Source organism: Scomber japonicus, chromosome 7, assembly GCF_027409825.1.
Source record: "Scomber japonicus isolate fScoJap1 chromosome 7, fScoJap1.pri, whole genome shotgun sequence".
Lineage (NCBI taxonomy): Eukaryota > Metazoa > Chordata > Actinopteri > Scombriformes > Scombridae > Scomber > Scomber japonicus.
In genome coordinates, this window is record NC_070584.1 from 34,179,055 (window position 1) to 34,204,094 (window position 25,040).

Below are 25,040 nucleotides of genomic sequence, written 5' to 3' on the forward strand. Positions count from 1 at the left end.
TGTTTTTTTTCTTAGCACTGAATTTAATCTGTATAAGAACATAATGCTCTCAATGAAATATGCTTTGTTATAAGCTTTGTAATGCAATGATTAATTTGATGTATAACCTGAATATTATCACAACGTGGAGCTGACTGCGTGAGTAGAATGATACTGATACTATTAAATAAACTGTTTGATTTTCTATAAGTTTGTTTTGTTGGTTCATTCACAAGAAATTCATGTTCTCTACAGTTTTAAAACTCTGATGGACATCAAACTACAACTAAGCAAACTTACTAATATTAAATTATTCGAGAGAAATTAAAAATACTGTTTTCCAAGAATGTTTGATCTCACTAAATTTATATACATTTTCTGAACATTTTCTATTTTGTTTCCTGGAATTAACTGTTTAATAAGCTAATGATAATAATACTGGGAAAATAGAAAAGTCCTTGATGAAAAGCTTCATTGAAAACTTAATTCATCCTTGTATGTAGACACATTTTAACTGAGCTGCCCTGAAACACAATGATCATGCTGAAACAGGAAAAGCACAAACACAAAGCTGGAAATATACTGTTGTCTAACATGATTTAATTAATTTTATTTCAATTTAGTGAAGTATTAGCATGAAAGGGGGTTTATACCATTAATCGTGAATCAATCAAACCTCATAAAAAACTCATGTCTAATGAATAAAAGGTCTTTATTTCTGTTCTGTGTGAAATTCATTACGGACATCCAGAAACAGTTTTTATTAAACATTTACATGTTTCCAAAAGTTACCAACAGCAGCCATGATTACCTGAAATTGGAGAATATTATCAGATTATTTCTCTCAGGTGAGTTTAACCACAGAACGATGCTGAAGGCTACACAGACTGTACACAGACCGGCTTACATTTTGCAATATGTCACAGACAGGTTCAGGGGTCCAATGTCTAAAACTGAAATTAACTCAAAAAAATATCAGAAAAACTCAAATTACAAAAAGGAAAAGATATAAAAGTAAAGAAAAATCACTCGTTTCCTCTTCGACTCTTCTTGTGACTCTTTTTTGAGCTCCTGCGATGTGAAAGAAAACAAAATAATTGAATTAATGGTGAATCATCTCATCATTAAATAAATCAGTAGATAAATTACACAGGAGATTCCTTGTTTGTCATTTTACTTCCAAACATTTCAAGATACTGACGACACATGCTCGATTATTCAGCCTCTACTGAAGTAAAAGCATCAATACAGTGATGTAAAAATACTAAATTGTAAGTTTAAATCCTCCGACTGTCTTTAACAATGTGTTGTATTTTAAAAGCTTGTTATATTATCCATTGTGTCCAACCTTCATCTGTAGTAAAAGAAACTAAAGCAATGTTTTGAACCATAATGGAGGTTTGAAAATGATACCCAGTCCCATACAATAAGGCCGGGTGGTATATTGAGTTTTTAAGATATATTGATGTATTTTCAAACAAGATATAGGACGAGACCTTATCGTTTATATCGATATAGTTAATCGACAATCTGCGGCAATGTTTTTTGTCATTTGGAGTCTTCTTTCATGCACATTACATTGTTAAATTACTGAGTTAAATTGTTGACAATTCCCCACCGCTGTCTGTATCTCTGCTACACACTATGAGATTTTGGTCATATCATCCAGCCCTACCATACATACAGTCAAGTACTGTGGTGCATATACAGTGTTTTAATGTAATCGTCCCAGTAGGGCTGGGCGATATGGCCTTTTACTAATATCCCAATGTTTTTAGGCCATGTCACGATACACAATATATACCTCTATATTTTGCCTTAGACATGAATGAACACTTTGATGCATACAATCATGCCAGTATGATGATACAACAGAATGTAATGTACATAACTAGGTGCGCTTGTTATATCTGCGCAGAGATGAGAGAGTGAGAAAAACCTGTAGTTCAATGCCCGCGACTAAAAACAAACTGCGTGTAAATTGAATGTATACTCGAATATTCACGATATAGTCATTTTCTACATCCAACAGAGAACAAGCCGCGATACATCGAGTATATTCGTTATGTCGCCCAGCCCTACGTCACAGTAACAAACGTCTCTCACCTCTCTGGAGACTTTGAGTGGCTGCGATGTCTGTGGCTTCTGTGGTGACCTGGTTCAGAAACAGCAAGCAACACTTCAGTAGGTCAGTCATCAAATGCAATCATACGAAACAATTACAATAACTGAATAAACACTGAATATTTCTACATATTTCATATCTGTTTGTTTGGGTTTCACGTCAGTTTATGTGACACTGATTGTGTGACGTCTGCGTTTACACATGGATTAATTATTAATCATTAATGTACCTGGGGACTTGGAGCGATGGCGCCTGTCTCGGGACCGGCTGCGGTGGCGGCGGGGGCTCTTGCTGCGATGGCGGTCTCTCCGGGGAGACGGGCTGAGGACATCAAACAAAACAGACCAATCAAAATCAACTTCAAACCCTCTGGTTTTAAAAGTTTGGACCAGGCCATTTCCTATATTTCTCTTGGATCCAAACCAACAATTATCTGATTTACTAGTAAGTATTAAGTGTATCCAAAGTCTGATATATCTTAGCACATCAAAAACATGTCAGAATGATGTGTTCAAACTTTTAATAATGACGGAACAACCTGCAGACAAGCTCAGGTTTTAGGTTTGTAAAACTTTTGTCAAGCTGAGAAAGGTGATTTAAATATCGGTGGTGTCTCGCCTCTCTTCGTGCAACACTAGGTGAAGCACAACCACCTCTAACCACACGCTGCATCTCTACACTGTAGACAGGAAACTCGCTACATCTGCACACATTGCTTTCCTCCTCACAGATCAGCTCCAGTGCTGCTTGTGTTTTTTTAACTGCGACAATTTAGTCAATTAGTCATTATCAAATAAGTCACCAACAGTTCTGTCAGTAAAAGGTGAATTGCCCCCTCAGAGTTGGGAAGGAGTTGATACCCCAAGCAGAGGAGTTTAAGTATCTCAAGGTCTTCTTCACAGTGAGGGTAAGATGGAGTGTGAGATTTAGCACTTGTCCACTATACAGTTCAGGCACTTCTCGGTTCGACCCGACTTGTACTTGCTGCTGTATGTTGCTTTCTGTCACACACAAAGCAAGAAAATTGAGCTGTATGGCTGTTACGCTGTTGTTAGTATTTAAAAATGCCGGGTTTGATTCTTGTGTGGGACGGCTCATGACTCTTCCAGTGACTCTCTGACCAATCAGTGGCCGGCAGTCTGTTGACGTCACATTTTAGTATCGGCTCGGCTCACTTATAACCTCGGTAGAGCAGATACTAAAAAAGTACCAGGTACTATCCCTGATGGAAACGCAAAAAAAACCCAGTCTGAGCTCAAGAGCGTTGTTGGGGAGAAGGAGGTCTGGGTTTCATTGCTAAGCCTAAATTCACTGTAAAGGACGTCAGCCAATCAGTAGATTTCCCCCGGTGGTCACTCGTCAATTTTTTAGTTGCAATAGTATTTCAACAAAAAGCATTTCCCCCATAGACCACCATTGTAAAAGAGATGTCTGTAAAACTGCTGACAAGCTCAATTATGACTCTTTATGTTGTGAATGTTTGATCCAAGAAGGTTTTATATTTATAAAAAACTTTGATTAAAAAAATGATTTAAAAATCTGTGACGTCAGACTGTAAAGTCTGTGGGCTGAGCAGGAAACACCACTGAGCATGTGCAGAGGGCCACACGATAAGAAATTCCTACAGGACTGAGTGCACGGCATGTTTGTTCCAGTATTCAGCTCTTATATTCATCCACGGTCTCACTGATGTGTTTTTAATAGTTTTTGAACAACGGAGGAATAAGACATATCAGACTTTGATACACACATACACGATAGTTGATAGTAGATCAGTTCATTGTTGGTTTGCATCAATAAGAAAAAAATGAAGTTCAGGATTTAAGAGGCTAACATACCTTCGCCTCTTCGGAGATCTGCTCCTCCTGGAAAAAAATAAACCACAGCATGTTTAACATCTTCTGATTTTTAAAATTAACATTAATGATTTTGTTTCTGTCATATAATAACGTACACCACGCTAAATATATATTTTTTAAAAAGATAAAGCTTATAGACGGACCGTCTGGGGGAGCGGCTGCGTCTGTAGCGAGGTGACGGGGAGCGGCGAGGTCTGTCGTTGTCACGGTAACCGCGCCTGTGGGGTTCAGGGGTCTGGAGTCTCTCCAACTGCAGATGGAAAAACAGACAAAAAAAACCCACACTTTAAATCCTGCTTAGGGGTCACGTCTGAAAAGAAGGTTTTTATTCCACAGGAAAAACTGATTAAAGTTAAAAGAATGAGGATAAATATTCTTACCTTCTCTTCTTCCTCGTCCTCTTCATCACTGCTCTCCACCTCATCCAGGTCTTCTTCCAGAGCGCTGATACGTGTGTCCAACATCTCCGCCTCCTCCAGGACTTGTCTCTTCTGTAACACACACACACACACACACACACACACACACACACACACACACACTTATATTAGACATGATGTAAACTCAGTGGTTGTTGTAATGTAAAAATACTCCATTACTGTTGACCCATAGCTTCCCAACCTAGGGGTGGGGTCCCTCCAAAGGGTCAGCAGATAAATGTGAGGGCTGCTGAGATGATTAATGGGAAAGAAGAAAAAACTAAGTTCTGATTCACAAATGTGTTTTCAGTTTTTGGACTTTTTCTCTAATCTTTGATTGTTGCTGAAATATTGGATCATTTGAACATTTATTGAAATGAAAGCATGTGAGAAGTTTAGAGGGAAGAATCAGTATTTGGTGGAGCTGTTAACAACTCATAGACATCTGAAATGTGAGCCGACTACACACTGCTGACTGGTTTCATCTTTAACAATGTGTTGTATTTTAAAAGCTTGTTATATTATCCATTGTGTCAAATCTGCATCTGAAAAGTAACTAAAGCTGTTAAATAAATGTAGTGGAGTAAAAGTAGCATCACATGGAAATACTACAGTAAAGTACTAGTACCTCAAACTGTACTACAGTAAAGTACAAGTACCTCAAACTGTACTACAGTAAAGTACTAGCACCTCAAACTGTACTACAGTAAAGTACAAGTACCTCTAGCTGTACTACAGTAAAGTACTAGTACCTCAAACTGTACTACAGTAAAGTACAAGTACCTCTAGCTGTACTACAGTAAAGTACTAGTACCTCAAACTGTACTACAGTAAAGTACAAGTACCTCAAACTGTACTACAGTAAAGTACAAGTACCTTTAACTGTACCACAGTAAAGTACAAGTACCTCAAACTGTACTACAGTAAAGTACTAGCACCTCAAACTGTACTACAGTAAAGTACTAGCACCTCAAACTGTACTACAGTAAAGTACAAGTATCTCAAACTGTACTACAGTAAGGTACAAGTACCTCTAACTGTACTACAGTAAAGTACAAGTACCTCAAACTGTACTACAGTAAAGTACTAGTACCTCAAACTGTACTACAGTAAAGTACAAGTACCTCTAACTGTACTACAGTAAAGTACAAGTACCTCAAACTGTACTGCAGAGAAGTACAAGTACCTCAAACTGTACTACAGTAAAGTACAAGTACCTCTAACTGTACTACAGTAAAGTACTAGTACCTCTAACTGTACTACAGTAAAGTACAAGTACCTCTGACTGTACTGCAGAGAAGTACAAGTACCTCAAACTGTACTACAGTAAAGTACAAGTACCTCTAACTGTACTACAGTAAAGTACTAGCACCTCAAACTGTACTACAGTAAAGTACAAGTACCTCTAGCTGTACTACAGTAAAGTACTAGCACCTCAAACTGTACTACAGTAAAGTACAAGTACCTCTAACTGTACTACAGTAAAGTACTAGTACCTCAAACTGTACTACAGTAAAGTACAAGTACCTCAAACTGTACTACAGTAAAGTACAAGTACCTCTAACTGTACTACAGTAAAATACAAGTACCTCAAACTGTACTACAGTAAAGTACTAGTACCTCAAACTGTACTACAGTAAAGTACAAGTACCTCAAACTGTACTACAGTAAAGTACAAGTACCTCTAACTGTACTACAGTAAAGTACAAGTACCTCAAACTGTACTGCAGAGAAGTACAAGTACCTCAAACTGTACTACAGTAAAGTACAAGTACCTCAAGCTGTACTACAGTACAGTACTGTAGTTCTTTACTGCAGTACTTAGTTACTTTTCGTCACTGTGTAAACGCACCTGGAGCCTCGGCAGAATGATGTCACACATTCTCTCTGAATGAAGAAGGTCGTCTATGTACTCGTCAACATGCATCAACTCGAACTCTAAAGATGAAGAGATGAAAAGACAACTTAATTTTAAAAAAAAGAGACACTGCAGAGCTCAAAGTGTTAAAAACAGGAAATCAATCTATTCATCGGGTTTTGGTGCTACGCCAGGCGAACCAAGACCACCTGTAACCACACGCTGCATCTGTACGCTGTGGCTGGCAGACAGGAAACTCGCTTTATCTACATTTCTGCAGAAGTTAGATTTGTCCTCACAGATCAGCTCTAATGCTGTGATTGTTAACAGTGAAGCAGAGCTAAAACAGTTAGTGGTTTATTCTATTCAGTGCCAGCTTTTAAATTAGTCACCAAGTATTCTTATAAATCAATTAATCATTTTGAGTCCTTTTTTATTTAAATCAAATCAAATTCTCTGATTCCAGCTTCTTAAATGTACTTAAAGTATTTTCTAGTTTGTCCTCTATGACAGTAAACTAGAAATCTTTGAGTTTCATTACAGGACTACAGTTTGGACAGTAATCCACATTTTCACCAAACTACTAATCAATTCATCAAGAAAACAACTGACAGATTAATCAATAGTTTGATTAAATCCAAGGTGATATTAGTGGGAAGTAACATACTGTGGCAATAATAAACAGCATTATATATAAATACATTAACCAGCCTCTTTATCATTATTAGGAACGCCTGTGCAATCTAATTCAATCCAATACAACAGCTCTACTATAAATTTTACATTCATGAAGTTTACATCTGCTTTATGTTTTATTACTGAGCTCATGGTGGGTGATGGTGGTGTGTTAGGGTGCATTATATCTGAATGGTGTTCCTAATATTTTGCTCCCCTCATGTATGTTAATGTAGTGGACAACATATTAGGAACACCAGTGAATATTGGGTGTGGAGCTCAAGCAATGTCCAAGCATGACCCAGTTTAAAAAGCGGTATGAACACATGGTTTTCATGAGGTACAGGGAGGAAGAAGGGCTTTAACAATCGGGTGTTTTCATAAATAATTCATGTATTTGTTCACTTATTTTTTTATTTTCTATGTTTTTTTAATATGTAAATATGTATGGGAAGACTGACTGTTAATGGAGTAGTGGAGATGGGGTAGGTTTAAATAAGCTCCTTTTCAGACATGTTGGGTTCACATTATTATTGTTGTTTTGACTATTTTCATTGGTAAAGCAATAAAATTTGCCCTTAATACACCACCATCACCCACTATGACCTTTATAATAAACATAAAGTAGATTTATCACTTTTTAGACAATGTTAAGAAAGACTGAAAATGTATAACTTCATAAATGTAGAGTTTATAGCAGAGCTGTTGTATTGGATTGAATTAGATTAAAGAGGCCTGTGAGTATGAGTGTGTATATATTTATGGGCATGATTATACTTGTAGCAGCACACATGTCACTGTCGCCCCCTGCTGGACAGAATTTGTATAGCATGACTTTCCATTTATTATAATGTTGTGTTTCTTTGTGATTCAGGCTGTGACAGTGAGAGGACCTGCAGTATGAAGAGAGGGTGAAACTGAGCTCATTCTCTCTTCCACTTCACATCCTTTGCCTTTGTTAGTTTTCGGTTTGTCTGCAAATTCTGTTCGTCCTTTTTTTGCAGCTTAAATTCTGTTAGTTTAGGATTAGGTTTAGTTTCTATGTGGATTTAGGTCCTACAGTCCTTGAAGGGTTGTTCAGTTTGGATGGCTCATCAGTTTTAGTTGGAAATTGTCGGTTACTTTAATGAATAAACTGGTTGAATTTTTGTCATCCTCAACTCTCTTTATTATGTTTGGTCTTGTTTGAGAGGGAAGTAACACCACCAACCTCTCTCTGATTAAGAATCCTTTATAGTCTATTTATTTTATTTGTTTTGATTTGGTTCTACTTTATTTTATGTTATTTAATTATAGTCATTCTATACGTTTTATCTTCTTATTTGATTTTATATTATTTGTTTCTTTTGTCTTTTTAAGTCTAACTTTTTATTCAACTTTTTCTCTTTTGGTGGGATTATTATTATCATTCTATTTTCTCTTGCGTGCGTTGGTCTCATTTTTTACTTTTTTCTTTGTAATTATCCCTTTTCTTTATGTTGTCACTTGTTCTGTCTTATTATCAGCTTGTCAATTAACTGTGAAACACTTTGAACTACATTAACCTGAATGAAAGCTGCTATATGAATATATTTTGATTGATTGATTGATAGTAGAGAGCATCTAACTGATAATTAAAGTTACTGACGGGTGAAATAAAAGTTTAAAAAAGTTACTCACCTCCATTTCTGTTCTGACTTTTGATTTTTCTGTAGTCGTTGTAAAGAGGCTCCAGGTATTTATAACAATCCACAGCGGTGCCAGTTAACCTCATGTACATCGCTCCGAGTAAACGAACATATCTAATATATAAACAAATAAAAACAGAAAGTAGAGTGGTGAGAACGATCCACAGCACCAGATTTAACAAGCATGGTATGAGACAACACCAGTGACTCACTTGAAATCCTCGTTTTTTATGAACTCTACGATGATGTCTTTCTCGGGCTGAATCTGCAGCATCTTCAGCGTGAGGCAGAGGAAGGGAGTGGGCTTGATGTTTCCACCGTAAACGCCGCCGACATACTTCAGCTCCATCGCTTTGTCGACGACCAGCTCGGCTGCGTGGAGGAAAACACACACATGTACGATTAGTTAGACATTATTCTACTGATTTGAGGCTTTGATCCCCCTCCCACAGACTGGGTTTAATACTGTAAGAGTATCCAAGAGGATTATAAATGAACTTTGCAATTTTTATTCACAGTAATCGGACACTTTATTAAGTACACCTGTAAAAGTACTGCAGTATTATGAGTGATGTAGTATGCAGTATTACAGTAAAAGTACTGCAGTAATATGAGTGATGTAGTATGCAGTATTACAGTAAAAGTACTGCAGTATTATGAGTGATGTAGTATGCAGTACTACAGTAAAAGTGCTGCAGTATTATGAGTGATGTAGTATGCAGTACTACAGTAAAAGTACTGCAGTATTATGAGTGATGTAGTATGCAGTATTACAGTAAAAGTACTGCAGTATTATGAGTGATGTAGTATGCAGTATTTCAGTAAAAGTACTGCAGTATTATGTGTGATGTAGTATGCAGTATTACAGTAAAAGTACTGCAGTATTATAGTGATGTAGTATGCAGTATTACAGTAAAAGTACTGCAGTATTATGAGTGATGTAGTATGCAGTATTACAGTAAAAGTAGTGGTTTGGTCCCTCTGCCTAATATATTAAATAGGACATCATTAGATCATTAATATTGAAGTGTTAGAGCAACATGTTACTGTGGTAGTTATTATGTTGGATCATTTCAATATTAGATAATTAAATGTATAAAATAGAAAATAGCATCACATGGAAATACTACAGTAAGATAAACGTACTTCAAAATTACCCTTAAGTACTTTCCACTACTGGCTGTTCCTTATACATTATGGTAACTACGCTTTACGTGTTTAAGATGAACTAAATTACTTTAAATTAAATAAACACAGAGACGTAAAATAAGCCGTTGTTTCGAATATTAGCAGTAGCTCACGTAAACCTACTGTTAGCTCCGTGGCTAACAGGCTAGCATGCTAACAGGCTAACTCACCGCTCAGACCGAAACATTCCTCCTTCCAGTATTTAGACTCGTATATTCGAGTCCGGATGATTTTCTCCACCAGATATTGTGGGTTGGTGCCGTGTATACTGTTCGCATCTTTAACTGTTCTGTTTGCCATCTGAGCAGAGTTAATGTGTTAGCATGAGCACCGCAACCTGCTTTCTTCTTCGAGGGTTTAATGTTGGCTAACTTCCAGCTTATAGACGCGCTACCGCCATCTAGTGGCCGAACATGAAAAGTACAGGTCATTTTAACAAGATTTCACTTTTCAACATAAAAAGGGAAAGAAAAAACGGAGAGCAAATAAAAATACTAAAAACAAAATACAAATGGGCAGTGGGGAATCAAAGTATAGAGGTATTTAAATACAGATATGAACGTATACAGAATGTAACGTTCCTGGGATTTACATATTAAGGTGTAATGTTCCTTGGATTTACGCAGTACGGTGATTTAAGGACAGCATCTGTCTTTTTTTGTTTGAGGTACTTTTTTTTATATTAACATGTTCATAAAATGAGACAAAATCCTTGTTAAAAAAAGATCATAATACATTTTGAGACATTTTTAGAAAGCTGTAGAGTCTCCACTTCAACAGGGGGCGCCATCGCTCTACCCACCAACCGCCCACAAAAAAACACCACGAATAAGAAAAGTAGGAACGGAAGTGACGCAATTTTCGCGCGAAACGTTTTAACAGTGGATTCTCTGCATGGTCTGCAGAGTTTCACTGATCTGATCCGGCGATTTAAACTGAAGCAGATAAACTTGAAGAAGCTTGAATCCGGATTAAAAAGTGAAGTTTTAGTGTTTTTATTTTTGAGCTCGAACAGAGAAGATGAAATATTTTACCAGAAGGAGAATCAGACGCATCTATGAGTGGCGAGGAGAGCCTGTCAGCTTCAATAGGAAGTTAAAAACATATGAATACAGGTTAGTACTGTAATGACTGATGTAGTTAAAGTATTGCAGTAAAAGTTCATAAGTGTTATGAGTGATGTAGTTAAAGTACTGCAGTAAAAGTACTGCAATATTTTGAGTGACGTAGTATGCAATACTGCAGTATTTTTAGTGACGTAGTATGCAGTATTATAGTAAAAGTACTGCAGTATTATGAGTGATGTAGTATGCAGTATTATAGTAAAAGTACTGCAGTATTATGAGTGATGTAGTATGCAGTATTACAGTAAAAATACTGCAGTATTATGAGTGTTGTAGTATGCAGTATTACAGTAAAAGTACTGCAGTATTATGAGTGTTGTAGTATGCAGTATTATAGTAAAAGTACTGCAGTATTATGAGTGATGTAGTATGCAGTATTATAGTAAAAGTACTGCAGTATTATGAGCGTTGTAGTATGCAGTATTATAGTAAAAGTACTGCAGTATTATGAGTGATGTAGTATGCAGTATTATAGTAAAAGTACTGCAGTATTATGAGCGATGTAGTATGCAGTATTATAGTAAAAGTACTGCAGTATTATGAGTGATGTAGTATGCAGTATAACAGTAAAAGTACTGCAGTATTATGAGTGATGTAGTATGCAGTATTACAGTAAAAGTAGTGGTTTGGTCCCTCTGACTGATATATGAAATATGACATAATTAGATTATTAATAGTGAAGCATCAGTGTTAGAGCAACATGTTACTGTTGTAGCTGCTGGAGGTGGAGCTAGTTTACACTACTTTATATACAGTCAGCTAGCTTAGTCCTGTTTCTGAAAGGTAATACTACAGTAAAGTACTTCAATACTGTATTTAGGTAACTTTCCACCACTGTCAGCAGCTATTATAGGAACTGATTAGTCACCTTTTAATCAATAGTGTAGCTCTTCTGAACAATTTTGTCCAACCAACAGTCTAAAAAGTTTTATGTATGTATGATCATCAGAAAATGCTCATATTTATGAAGATGAAACAAGTGAAGTTTAACCATTTTATTCCTAAGAAATTGTTCAAATATCAAATCAGTTGTCGCTAAAGTTTCTGTAGATTTCAGTTCTAGATTTGATCAGGAAATCTCTCCTGTTGTTGTCTTTATCAGAGGTTAGGGTTGTTCATGTTTTCTGTGTGTCTCTCAGCTCGTTGGCCATCAGTTTGGAGGATCTGCCGAGGACAACCATCATCAACACGGGCCAGCACATCTTCATCGAGGGAGAGGATGAAGACAACCCGTACGTGGCCAAAGTCGTCAAGCTGTTTGGAGACGGTGAGTCACAGACGACGATGGAAAATAAGATAAATTGAAAATGAAAAAAGATGTTTTTATTCCAAACGAAGGTGGACTTAAATGCCACCTTTTTATTGATTTTCATTGGATTTGTGTTATGATGATATGTGGAAGTCATCATCTACATTATAAACACATTAATCATTCCCTCTTCTTTAAGTCTTTGACTAAACTTAACTTGTAATTTTGCTGAATCGTGGCAACTTTTCTGCTGATGATTTGGATCTTCTATTACATTTGGTGTCGAGCTCCAGATCTATGACTCGACTTGAGCGTCGTCTGCGTGTGTTTCAGAGAGCGGCGAGCAGAAGAAGGCCGTGGTTCAGTGGTTCTGTCGAGTGTCCGAAGTGCCTCCGAGTAAACTGAAGCTGCTGGGCCGAGAGCCGCATCCGCAGGAGATCTTCTATTATCAGGCTCGCAGCTGTGATGATGAGGTCGACGCAGAGTCCATCCTCAGACCTGTGCAGGTGAACGAGTGACTGCTTAAATTTCTTTTTTTAAAAAGCTGTATAATGTTTATTTAAATATCTGATCTGGAACCCAAGGACCCCTGGATTATGTACCGGGGTCTGATACCAGGTGACATAATTCAGAATAAGTACATCTATGTCTTCAAAATCTTGATATTATCATGTGAAGAGGCCATAACAAGGCACTGGTTGAAATGTTACCCCCTCATGGCCTGCTGCAGCACATTGTAGGGGAAATAAACTTGATAGAAAGACTAACTCGTTAACCCGCAGCCTGAATAAACAATGTGGAGTTACTGCCCTGTGGGCCCACAACCTGCGGGGATAAAGTCTGGGGTTGGGTGCGATGTTGTTTGGGCAGAAGCGTGGGTCCATGCAAGCTGGTCCCCGACATGGTAAGTTAGCTCTGGGGATGTGGAACGTCACCTCACTAGAAGGAGCCAGAGCGGTACCAACGAGATACAGTTGGATCTGTTGGCGCGGAAAGCTGCCGGACAGACCTGGGGAAACTTAAATGAGTAGTGAGGGTGAACTGGGAATTCTGGCAAACACCTCCGCAGGAATTTCTCCTGCTCCCTCGGGGAGGTTGAGGACATGGGATCTGAGTGGACCATGTTCAGGACCTCAGTTGTGGAGGCGGCTGCTCAGAATTGCAGCCAGAAGATCATCAGTGCCTCTCGGGGCAGCGACCCGAGAACGTACTGATGGACACCAGAAGTGAAGGAGGTCTTTAGGGACTGGCTGGCTCAGGGGTCTCTGGAAGCAGCAGAAGTTGACCACTTGGCTGGTCATTGACACCAAATCACTGGTGTAGGAGGAGTTTGGGAACGCAATGAAGAAGGACTTCTGTCCTGGCAAGGCGCCGGATGTGGATGAGATGCTGAAGGCTCTGGACATTGTGGGGTTCTCATGGCTGACACCTCCGTGCAACATTGAAGAGGCATGAGGACCAGTGCCCAGAGACTGGCAGAGGGTGTGCTCTATCGGGGGACCACACTACTCCGCCTCTTTGGAAAAGCTCATGCCAGGGTGCTGGAGAGGAGGCTCCGGCTGATTGTTGAACCTCTGATTCAAGAGGAGCGATGTGGATTCTGCCCTGGCCGTGGAACCGTGAACCAGCTCTTTACTTTTGCAGGGATACTTTAGGGGTCATGAGAGTTCACACATCCAGAATGCGGGATTAAAAAACAGTGCTGGGGAATCAAGTTTTTTGATTTAAAACCACTGACAACCACATGCAGAGGTCGGTCCTGTCAGCAGTGAAGGTTACTGGTCAGTTAAATAAACAAAAGTTCATAAATATGTGATCCTATTTGTTTTGTTATTTGTTATTTTTAGTTATTAAAACACAACTATGTAGATGTATTTTATAATCTATGTTGTGTTGATGTTATCTATGCTGCATAAGATAAATAAAGAGTTTTTAACTGGAAATTATTTCAGTAGAGTCCCAGAAAATAAATATAGAGCTGGAAATGTGAAGAATATGAACTCTTTAACTTCCTCTTCTTTTATTATAAAGGTGAAGCACCTGGATGGAGCCACTCCATTCCCCGACTCCTCCGATAAAGAAACTCTCTACGTGAAGCTGTCCTGGGACACAAAGACCTTCAGGGTGGTGGATTCTGCTCTGGTGGAGGGTTTCTCCTCTCCTCCCTGTCCCAAACCCTCCCTCCCACCGTCACCGCCCTGCTTGCCGGCCGCTGTCACCCCAGCGTCCCAAGGCCCGGCTCGACGTGCCCTGCCGACGCCGGACCTGGCTGTCATGCTCCGTGCAGCATCGGGGGAGGTGAGATACAACCGAGCCACCATGAGCGCGGGGAAGCCCAGCGGCATGGAGGCCGAATCCCTGCACTCCGCCACCAAGCTGTCGGCCTCCAAATGTCTGAGCGCCAAGAGGAGGAACTCCTCCGCCAGGACGCCGGGAGTCCGCAAGAAACTGGAGCTCAGCAGTGAGTGTCAGAAAAATAAAAAAACAGAGCAAATATACAGAGAAGTCAATGTGAAATATTATTGTTCTGATACCAAAACTTCACCTGAAAACTAATAACACAAATGTGTTTCAGTGTCTCAATTCTCTCAGTATAAATTACTTTACATCAGCTGTATTTACATATTAAACATGAAAAATGTACCGTCTGTACGTTTTGACATCTTTTCATTTCATCACAAAAGCACATCATATTTTCTCAGAGTTGAAGGTTTCATTGATTAATTGATTATCTTAACATTTATGTATTAATTAAGTTTTTCTCTCCTCGTGCCGTCAGTTTCAGAGAGGAACTCTTCGACCAACGACGACGTCCTGAACGAGCTGCTGGACGAGGAGCTGGAGTTGGCTCAGAGGTTGTCGTCTTCCCCCCCTCAGACCCTGCCTCTCGCCCACAGCATCACCCCCCTCAGGAAGGCCCACCGGACCCCCGTCGCCAGCCTGAAGCCGTCTACTGTCGTCCTCAACAAACTGTCCATTGCCGAGATGGAAAGTCCTCCGTCGAGAGACGAATCCTGCAGGTAAGAGTCCATACTTTAACACAATTTAATTAAACTATCTAGAAATGGTTTTAACTGTTCTTAAAGGTGTTGATTAAACTTTATGGTAATTTTTTTGAGGCTGTTGTTGAGTTGCATTGAATTAGATGGAGAGCTCTTTATTAAATGTGGTAAAATCTTATAATGATCATCAGTTTTATTCTCTAAACTGATTTTAAACTCGATTTTAACAAAAAGAGCTCCACAGATTTATTTTCTGGAGCTTTCAGCAGCATCTCGAGGTTTTCCTCAGGTGAGAGAGCAGTTGAAAGCTCCATAAAAAAGAGAGTAGTGGACTTCAAGTAAAAAAAATTTGTTCATTTTTGTCAAATTTGTTTCTAAGGTCAATGAACTTTGACTCTTAACATGGGTTTAAACTGGTTTTGAAATGGTTGAAGCCAAAGCAGGTTTTAAATGGTGAAAACCAGATATAAAGTGGTTTAAATTGGGCATAAGTGGGTTTTTCCATAAACATTTTAAGAAGGCCTTAATGGTGAAAGCCCAAGATGAACTGTTTTTTAATGGGTGTTAATTGTTCAGATTAGACATAAACTGGTTTAATCTTACAACTGGTTTAAATGGGTGTTTAATATGGTTTAAAACAGACTAGTTTAAGTATTATTTAAATTATATAAATCAGATGACAGTGTTATTGTTAGGTGTATGTAGATCCCATTATTTTTAAAATGGTTAAAACCAGGGATACACTGTTATGTAAAAGTTTTAAACTGCTTAAAATCCAAGATAAACTGGTTTCAATTGGTTTGAAAATGGGAAAATTAGAGAGAAACTGGATTAAATATGTTTTAAAAGCAGAGCTGAACTGGTTTTAAACCACAGACACACTGGTGTGTCCTCCAGTCCTGAGCAGGGCGATGAGTTACCGAGCGCCTTGGTTAAAACACCGAGGAGGAGAAGCGCCACGCCGAGGAGAAGCTACACCCCCAGGGGGCAGAAGTGAGTCGGACCTGAACTGTCGATCAGTTTCAGCTCTGAGTCTTTTTTCTTCTTCTTCTACCCTCTGCTGTGACCCTAGAGGCTGCTGGGAGTTTGAGTCTGATAAAGTGGCAAAACCTGTGTGCACGTGGTGACTTTTCAGCCTTTCTGCACAGATGGGTTTCACACAGTAAAACACAAATGGAGAAGATGAGTGAAGTGTTGTTTGTTCTCTTACGAAATGCAATGATGTGATAACAAAATGTGTCGTCCAACAGAGCGACCACTCCATCCCGAAAGAAAGAACAGAAGACCCTGAGGGAACCTGGTCTGGCAGTCCTGTAAGTACATTTATACGAGCTTCCTGCAGTTAAAATCATCTTTGGTCTCATGTGTGTATTTTAAATAATTATGGACTGCACCTTTGTGTGATGTCATCAGGGCCGAGGTGGATAACGAAAACTCTCCGATGCTGCCCGAGGCCGTCACACCGAGGAGCTCGAAGAGGAAGTCGGCCCAGCTGGTTTCGTCTCGCATCAGAAAGCAGCTGTGAGTACGACAGGGGTGGGGTTAGGATGACCTCTGACCTTTGTAGTCATTATTACACCACTGAGTATGGACAGAATTATGAGGATAGAAATGCTCAGTTTTCAGTTTGTAGGGAATTAATAGTTAAAATATCTAATTATCATATGTCCTCTGTCGTTTCTTAATGCAGTCATGTTATTTTTATTCATATTGTGCTAAAAACTAATTATACTATGTGAGATTATTTGCTTCTGTTTAATGGAGCTGTAACCAATGATTTCATTACTGATTAATCTGATTGATCTTTAAAATGTCATAAATTATATACAAAAAAAGTTTCCTGAAGTCCAAGATGCCGTCCTAAAATATCTTGTTTTATCCACAACTCAAAGATATTCAGTAAAACTAAAGAAACAAGAAAATATTCACATTTGAGAAGCTGGACCCAGAGAGGTTTTTAATTTCTTTTCTTTAAAAAAACCGACTTGATTTTTGTTGCAGATTAAAGTCATTCGTCACTTAGTCGACATTTTCTAGACTGAATCATTATGTGACTAATTGGGAATCAAATAAAAATAATGATTAGTTTCAGAGAAGTGACAATAATCAGAATTATTATGGATTATTTATCAGCTCATGGACTAATAAATGAAGCAGTAAATAATAAGAACAAACTTTATCTATAATGTAGGGCTGGGTATTGGTACTTGCTTCGATTCACACAATGGGTATTGAATGAAGTACTCAGTTGGCATCAGTTTAACTTTAAGGGTACTTCGATTGGTACTGGCATCGTTATTTATTAAATGATGCAAAGTCCTAATTATAAAGCACCTTTCATACAAGGGATGTAGCTTAGAGTGCTCCACATATCAAAATACAGTACAATAAAACAACAGCAAATAAAGAAATAAAAAATAAATGAACTCTCTGAAGAAACGTTTGTCTGTTGCTTCAGGAATCTTCTGGACAACCACCAGGACCTGAACTCGGACAGCGACAACGAAGACGAGTTCGTTCCCTCGAAGAAGGAGCTACAGAGCAGCAGCGAGGACGAAGGAGGTGATGAAGAAGTAGAAGTGTTCGATAGCGACGAAGAAGTTGTAGCGAAAAAAGGCCGACACGCCGGCTCCCGCACTCCTCGCTCGAAGCAGAAAACTCGCTCCTCCACCAGGACGCCGCGAAAAACCCCCAACAAGAAGGTAAAAGTCCAACAGCAGGAGGGGATTTAAACCTGAAGGAATCTGTTCAGTTTTCTCACTTCTAAGTTTCTTCTGTTTCCCGTTTTTCGACAGATGGCGCCCGGCACACCCAGGACTCCTCGTCACGCCACTCCAAGCATCCCCAGCAGGTCTCTGCCGGCGCGACAACCCGGCAACGTTCTGGAGGAGGCAAGAACGAGGTGAGAGGGAGAGAGTCCTTTGACCTTTAACCCCCGATCTGCAGCAGCGAGAGACACACTGCAGAACTAATAAATACAATAATAATGTTCATGATTTTTACCACAGCCACAAAACCCTTCTCTCTGATTGGCTGGTAGGTGTCTGTTAAAATTAAATAGTATTTTTTGTGTCTTTTCATAATGTCTAGAAGGGATCTTTTTTTTAAGGTGTATTAATCTCCCAAGTAACCATAGCAACAGTACTGATGCTTCAGGCTCTGTTAACTGATTGGTGAACTACCCAAAAATTCAGTAGTTGATTTAGTTTGCTGTTTCATTATTATAGTCTGATTTATTAATTTAAGTGTTTTCCAGTTGTGGGCAGTTCTACCAAAGACTATTGAAGTACAAGAGATGAAACTCAGATGCTTTTTTTGACAACGGCCACTAGATGGCGCCACCCCCTTTCTGGACTGAAAACACTCATTCAAATTTATCACATCTTATGCTTTTTTTTTTTTTTTAACATGTTCAAAAATGAATTCAATCTATCAATTTCACAGCACCAACTTTAAGAACCACTGTAACGGAATATAACTTTATTTAATTTAGTATTTTTTCTCGTGTGAACTTCGGCAGTTGTTTTATGTTTTAGTTTTAGTTTTTTTTATCCACATGCATTTTATTCTATGGTTTAAAATTGGACCACAATTGCTGATTTATGCACATTTTCCAAGTTGTATTAATTAATCTGGATTAAATTGATGATTTTCTGGGGGTTTTTTTTAGATAATTTACAGTTTTTCTGTGTTTGTGTCATCAGGCTGCACGTGTCCTCGGTGCCGGAGTCTCTTCCCTGCAGAGAGCAGGAGTTTCAGGACATCTACAGCTTTGTGGAGAGCAAAGTCATAGACGGCACTGGAGGGTAAGATCAGGATGAAAGCAGCCAATCAGTGTCTTGTCTTCACTCATCCTCGTGGGTTTCCAGACTGACCTGTGCTGTTGTTTTCAGGTGTATGTATATCTCAGGTGTGCCAGGAACAGGTAAGACTGCCACGGTCCACGAGGTGATGCGCTGTCTGGAGCACGCGGCCGAAATGGACGAGATCCCTCCGTTCCACTTCATCGAGATCAACGGCATGAAGATGACGGACCCTCATCAGGCCTACGTCCAAATCCTGCAGGTCAGAATTTAGTTTTTACTTGAACTTGAACTTTAAATTTAAGGGTTTTTCCCACAATTTGAGTGAAAACCATTTTAGCGTTGGAGCAAAAAGCAAGAATAGACTAATTTAAAGGAAATTCAATCAATTCAAGGAAAATTAAAACTCAGGATTAGTTCTCGGATAAAAATTTGTTTTAAGAAGAAATTTAAAAGAGAAACCCGATTCAACCTTGGGCAGATGACTCTCTGTTAATACCCACCTCTCTTTTTGGGTTGGTCTGTCTAAATTACAACAAAGGGATTATTTAATTAGACTTTAAACCCAATTTTGACATAAAGTTTTGAACGCTTCCGGTTTATACTCTATACTCTTCCTAAAAGGAACTGGTGCATTTTCTCTCTGTCCAGTGCAGCAGGTGCCATATTATACATCAGTAAGCATTAGTGTCTCTCTCTCCTTTAATGTCCCGTCATGTCTGAATGAAGCAGTAAGGACTGTTAACTGACTAACTGATAAAAAAAAGTGTCACTTCAACAGATAGATGAAGGTTTAATCAGGTTTCTAAAGCATCACAGCAGCTTTCAAACACTTTAAAGCTGAATAACGACAGTTTTGGGGTGTATTTTTCTAATTTGATGGAGGCTAAACACACCTTTTACATACAGAGATGAGACTGATATCTGTCTAAAACATCTGACTGTGGAGAAGAACGAGACTGTTCCTGTCTAAATGAACTCCGCAATGTTTGAATATAATTTATCTGACAGAAACTGACGGGTCAGAAAGCCACAGCCGACCACGCGGCAGCTCTGCTGGAGAAGAGATTCAGCAACCCGGCACCCAGGAAAGAGACGACTGTGCTGCTGGTGGATGAAGTAAGAGCTCTGACTTCATTGAAAGACATTTATAAAAGCTGCATTTTTATTAGTCGATAGAAAGAAAATCATGTGCTGCTATTTTGATCCCTGATTCATCATCATTTTTAATCTAAAGCACCACTTGTGTGACTCAGAAATGTAAAGACGATTAATTGTTCAGTCCTTTTGTTTTTTTAAGCTGGAGGTGATCATGTGACGGCAGACTGACTCTGTGGTTTTATGTTTTGGACTCTTTCAGTTGGACCTCTTGTGGACCAGGAAGCAGAACGTGATGTACAACCTGTTCGACTGGCCAACGCGGCGTCATGCCCGCCTGGTGGTGCTGACCATCGCCAACACCATGGACCTGCCGGAGAGGATCATGATCAACAGAGTGGCCAGCAGACTGGTGAGAGACTGAGGCCTTTATTTATCCATCCATACACACTTACACACCTACATACATGCATACATCCATGGGCGGAGCCATGGGCGGAGCGGGGAGGTTGCTATGGTTACAAGGGCTGGATCTCGAGGACATTGGTCAATCAACCTGTCAATCACGACGTAGCCACACCGTAATGCATACCCTGCTTTATCGTCACATATAAAATCAGGGAGGCCAAAATGTCCCAAATGAACATCATACTGCATTGAAGAAGGCTTTAAACTAGCGATTGAGACCATAAACACATTTTGAAAACGTTTACTGAGGTTAGAAATCAAGTGAGAAGTTGGTGAATTCTCCATTGACTTGTATAGAGACGGTCGCCCCCTGGTGGCCTTTTGATAGAATACAGTTCTAAGTTACTTCCACGTTGCTTCATTTCAGAGGACCAGAGCTCCCCGCCTGGATAAAAGCTGCTTAGGATCTTCACTGACTTGTACATCCATGCTATTGGCTATTTGATCATTGAATCAATGTATCTTTACACTCATAATAATCAGCAGCAAGGTAACAGGAACCTTTGTGAGTGAAGAAGCTGTTCTCAGTTGTTGTTTATGTTTATGTTTGCAGGGTTTGACCAGGATGTCGTTCCAGCCGTACAGCTTCAAGCAGCTGCAGCAGATCATCATGTCCAGGCTGAACAAGGTGAAGGCCTTCGAGGAGGACGCGCTCCAGCTCGCGTCCAGGAAGGTGAGACAACCCGGACGTCTTGTCACGCCTCATCCTCAGGTGTGTGTGTGCCCACTCCAACAGATTTAACATGTCTTCCTCTCCTGTGGCAGGTTGCTGCTCTGTCGGGTGACGCTCGCCGATGTTTGGACATCTGTCGCCGGGCAACAGAGATCTGTGAGCACTCTGCCGCCGACTCTTCTGCCACAGGATTAGTGGGAATGAGTCACGTGATGGAGGCGCTGAATGAGATGTTTTCCTCTGCCTACATCACTGCTATCAAGTGAGAGTCTACCTTCGGTCACATTAATGAAACATTGATGGATTTGTGATAAAGATGAAGGTAAAGTTGAGTAATGTGTACCGGTATGGTTTTCTTTTTCCAGGTGTGCATCAGTGCAGGAGCAGCTCTTCCTGAGGGCCGTCATTGCTGAGTTTCGACGACTGGGATTGGAGGAGGCCACCTTCCAACAGGTAAACCTCAAACTAACACACACAGTCACAAATACCTGAAAATGCAAACAGAGGAGAAGCAAAGAATGGAAATACTCAACTACTAGAAAACCAGAGATGCTCATGTTGTTTTTAGCAGTAACAGGTCATCAGTTTTCATTAGCTGCAGACACAGCTGGAACGTGCAGTGTTGACGCCGCTGTTTACCAGACGTTATCGTTCATAAGTGTGGATGCTCACATCGTCATCATCATAGTTAATGTTTTTAGTGTGGACGGACCTTAAACGTTCTGCTGTGCTTGTTTCCTCCCTCAGGTGTTTGTGCAGCACCAGGCTCTGTGTCGGGTGGAGGGTCTGCAGCCCATCAGTGTGTCTGAGGGTCTGTCAGTGTGTCAGCGTCTGGGAGCCTGCAGGTTACTGCTGCTGGAGCCCAGCCGCCTGGGAGTCCTGCAGCGAGTCCGCCTCAACGTCAGCCAGGACGACGTCCTCTACGCCCTGAAGGCCGACTGAAGGAGGAGACTGAGCCCGTCTGAATACAGGATGTGAGGATCAGATGTAATCTTGATCCAGGAGGAACTGCGACACAAACTGAATTTATCCTCAGCATCAAGCAGGATTGAGTTTTTAAATTACTTTGTGTGAGCTACTTTAACTGTTACTAAGACTGAGGCAGAAATCTGTCTTGTTTTAGGGTTTTCCTTTAATGGGAGAGTTTGTGATGTCCCCAGTTTAAGTCTTATTTAAAATGTGACATTTAGCTGTTTCTGTTTATTTTTTAATGTTATACAGTGAATCTTATTTTAATGTGTCATTACTTGAACATGCAATAAAACTCTTTAACATGAACTCCTGATTTTATTTTTTCAGTGATAGTCCCAAAACAAATCCAACAAATACAAGGCAGGAAAAACAGAAGTTGACTGAAGTTAATTTATGCAGAGCTCACGAAGGACCATAGAGGGAGTTTATTTTCCTCATTGTTTTCTTCCCTTACAGGTGTTTTACCTTCTGAGGAAGCCCAAGTGACAGTATCTTCAGCAGCTGAGTTATCAACAGTATTATAAAGCTAAACACTGCTGTCAGGATATGAACCCTGTCTATAGATGTGACAGATATTAAAGAATACTGCTGGTTAACTACAAGGCACACATCACCATTCACAGACACGATGAAACATACCAACTTCCTAGTGATCGAAGAAGTACCCAGATAAATAAGTAAAACTACAAATACTGTACAGCAATGTAAAAATGCTTTTATTACAAGTAAGAGTCATACATACATCTCATCAAACACATCAAGTACACATTTTCCTCTTTATAAAGTTCTGCATATCTATCCGAAAGACATTTGAATGAGCACAGTGTAAAAAACATGAAATATTGTTTTCCTATCTGAATTTTTAAAAACTCAAATAATCTATATTGAGCCTCAGTAAGACAGTCTTACCCACATCTACCAAACCCTGGCCTTGTTAAAGACTGAAAACCTGCTGCTTCACCTGCAACACGCTGTTCATGAAGCATTAATTCATGTGTTTAAACTGCTGATGGCACAGATATACTTCAAAGTAATGACACATAAGTTAAAAGGAGGTTCAGCTGGAGATGAGTTGGACAGTGAAGAAGATACAATTCATGTTTTTAATGAAGTTGTGTTCAGTCTGTTTGCATCGTTATCACTGTGTGCAGTGCTGTACAATACATGCAAGATGCACTAATGTAGAAAACAAGATGACAAGGATGTGATTGGATACGGCTGAGTCACATGATCTCACCTCTGAGTTTAAGTTACATAATTATTGTTAAAGACACCTGATTGATTTAAATGCATATAAAAGCTACATACCTCTATTTTTAAATATTTACATATAGAGACACTGAAATGTAATCTGGAGCCATGAAGAGTGTTTAAAAGTAATCAATCAAATCTTTCAAATAAATAAAACAACTCAAAGAATCTGTTCCCATATTTATGAGGCTCAAAACATCTGTTTGTTTTTTCATCTTAATCAACAAATATCAACTTCAGCTAAATCCAGAGATGCTCAGTGTGTTGTCAGTTAAGAGATTTAAGTGAAGACGACAAAATCCAGATCCAGACTCCAGATGCATCATCAGGAAACAGCTGATCCTCTCTCAACACTCCTGGATGTTCACTCACACTCTGACAGAGATCACCACCACTTATCCCGCTTCCATCTGATGAGAGAAGAAGAAAGAACAGAGGAGATAAATGAGTGTTTAGTGAGACTCACTTGATCAGCTGTCAGTCAGTGATGCAGCACATCCAGTATAAAGAGCAGCAGGGACATCAGTCCTGTTCAGACCAGAAGTGGAACAGCTGTGCAGCGTAGCTTGCTTCCTTTCAGCTCTCATGTTAACGTGTTGGAGTGAACACACTGAGCTCCAAGCTCACACACCTGCACACACTTTTACTATCAAGTGTGTTTCCTCTGCAGATTTCACTAAAGTACACAGAGGAAATAAAGTGCTGAGAGTCATGAACACATCATTACTGCAGAAACAGAGACATTCACTCATCAGTTTACTGATGGATTTACTGCTGATACATGTCAACTCTTATCAAAGTTTAAAGCTACAGAGTCTCTGTGGGATTTGAAGATGTTTCCTGCTGTTAAATCATCACATGACAATCAGTCAGAGCTCTCAGATAAACAGCTGCTGTGATTCCTGGACTTCAGCAGAGGTTCTGGTCTGTATAAAGACCACATGGTTACTAAACGTAATGATGCTTGTGTGAAATCAGAGCCAGTGATTTGCAGGCTGCAGTCAGACTGATCTTAGAGCTCTGACAAAGATGAACTGATCAATAGTTTAGTGTTGAAATGAGAGAACAAACACTTTGAGATCAGATTTGATTTTGTGACAGTTTGATGATGAGGATCACTGTCTCTATACATCTTGTAAGGCTGTCAACTGTAATCCAGCTTTATTTCCTGCAGACATCAACACAACAACAACAGTCGTCTTCATGTTGCACTCTTAAAAAGACAAGACTCCATCTTCCGTTTAGGTAACTTTACTTTCCCTGTGCTGCATCATTTTTGCAGAGTTTTTCAAAAGGACCACAGCCGGAGCTCATACAGCAGTATCCTACCCATAAAAAAACTAAACTAAACAACTGTCGCACACCTCCGTGCCGACTCATGACATATACCGTTGTAAAACTGTCATACAAACTGTCACATTACACACATGAGATAAAGCAGAATAAGCACAAAATATCTGGATAATGGATAAATAAAACGAAATAAAAATGCATTTTCATGTAACTGCTTCACCTGTTATACCTCTGTGAAGTTTATAGTGTCCCAAATATTTCTAGATCGCAACACTCACATCATCTCAAACACATGATCACAACAAGCTTCTGGCTCATCTGATTGGCTGACTGTTCT

At 39.5% G+C, this 25,040-nt stretch overlaps 2 protein-coding genes across 2 annotated transcripts; one reads left to right on the forward strand and one right to left on the reverse strand.

Annotated features, from left to right (window-relative positions):
- Window positions 1-589: 589 nt before the first annotated feature.
- On the reverse strand, window positions 590-10,118 carry prpf38a (pre-mRNA processing factor 38A). The gene is made up of 10 exons (XM_053322705.1): window positions 9,941-10,118; window positions 8,795-8,954; window positions 8,575-8,696; window positions 6,235-6,320; window positions 4,344-4,454; window positions 4,107-4,213; window positions 3,943-3,969; window positions 2,334-2,425; window positions 2,086-2,134; window positions 590-1,050 (listed from the first exon to the last, which is right to left on the reverse strand). The coding sequence occupies exons 1-10, from the start codon at window positions 10,068-10,070 to the stop codon at window positions 1,005-1,007; spliced, it is 930 nt and encodes a 309-aa protein (XP_053178680.1). The 5' UTR covers window positions 10,071-10,118; the 3' UTR covers window positions 590-1,004.
- A 603-nt stretch (window positions 10,119-10,721) lies between these two features.
- On the forward strand, window positions 10,722-22,129 carry orc1 (origin recognition complex, subunit 1). Its single transcript, XM_053322688.1, has 18 exons — window positions 10,722-10,885; window positions 12,034-12,161; window positions 12,477-12,649; window positions 14,175-14,608; window positions 14,933-15,163; window positions 16,043-16,138; window positions 16,396-16,458; window positions 16,559-16,666; window positions 17,604-17,847; window positions 17,941-18,047; window positions 18,850-18,951; window positions 19,039-19,210; window positions 19,960-20,067; window positions 20,309-20,458; window positions 21,068-21,187; window positions 21,280-21,449; window positions 21,553-21,640; window positions 21,935-22,129. Exons 1-18 carry the CDS (start codon window positions 10,791-10,793, stop codon window positions 22,127-22,129), a joined length of 2,784 nt encoding a protein of 927 aa, XP_053178663.1. The 5' UTR covers window positions 10,722-10,790.
- The last annotated feature ends 2,911 nt before the right edge of the window (window positions 22,130-25,040 follow it).

Coding starts and splice junctions, on each gene's coding strand:
- prpf38a (XM_053322705.1), bottom strand. CDS start 10,070: ATGGCAAACAGAACAGTTAAAGATGCGAACAGTATACACGGCACCAAC. Junction 6,321..8,574: donor AAGTCAGAACAGAAATGGAG/GTGAGTAACTTT, acceptor CTTCATCTTTAG/AGTTCGAGTTGATGCATGTT. Junction 1,051..2,085: donor CACTCAAAGTCTCCAGAGAG/GTGAGAGACGTT, acceptor TTCACATCGCAG/GAGCTCAAAAAAGAGTCACA.
- orc1 (XM_053322688.1), top strand. CDS start 10,791: ATGAAATATTTTACCAGAAGGAGAATCAGACGCATCTATGAGTGGCGA. Junction 12,162..12,476: donor CGTCAAGCTGTTTGGAGACG/GTGAGTCACAGA, acceptor CGTGTGTTTCAG/AGAGCGGCGAGCAGAAGAAG. Junction 16,667..17,603: donor TCTCGCATCAGAAAGCAGCT/GTGAGTACGACA, acceptor CTGTTGCTTCAG/GAATCTTCTGGACAACCACC.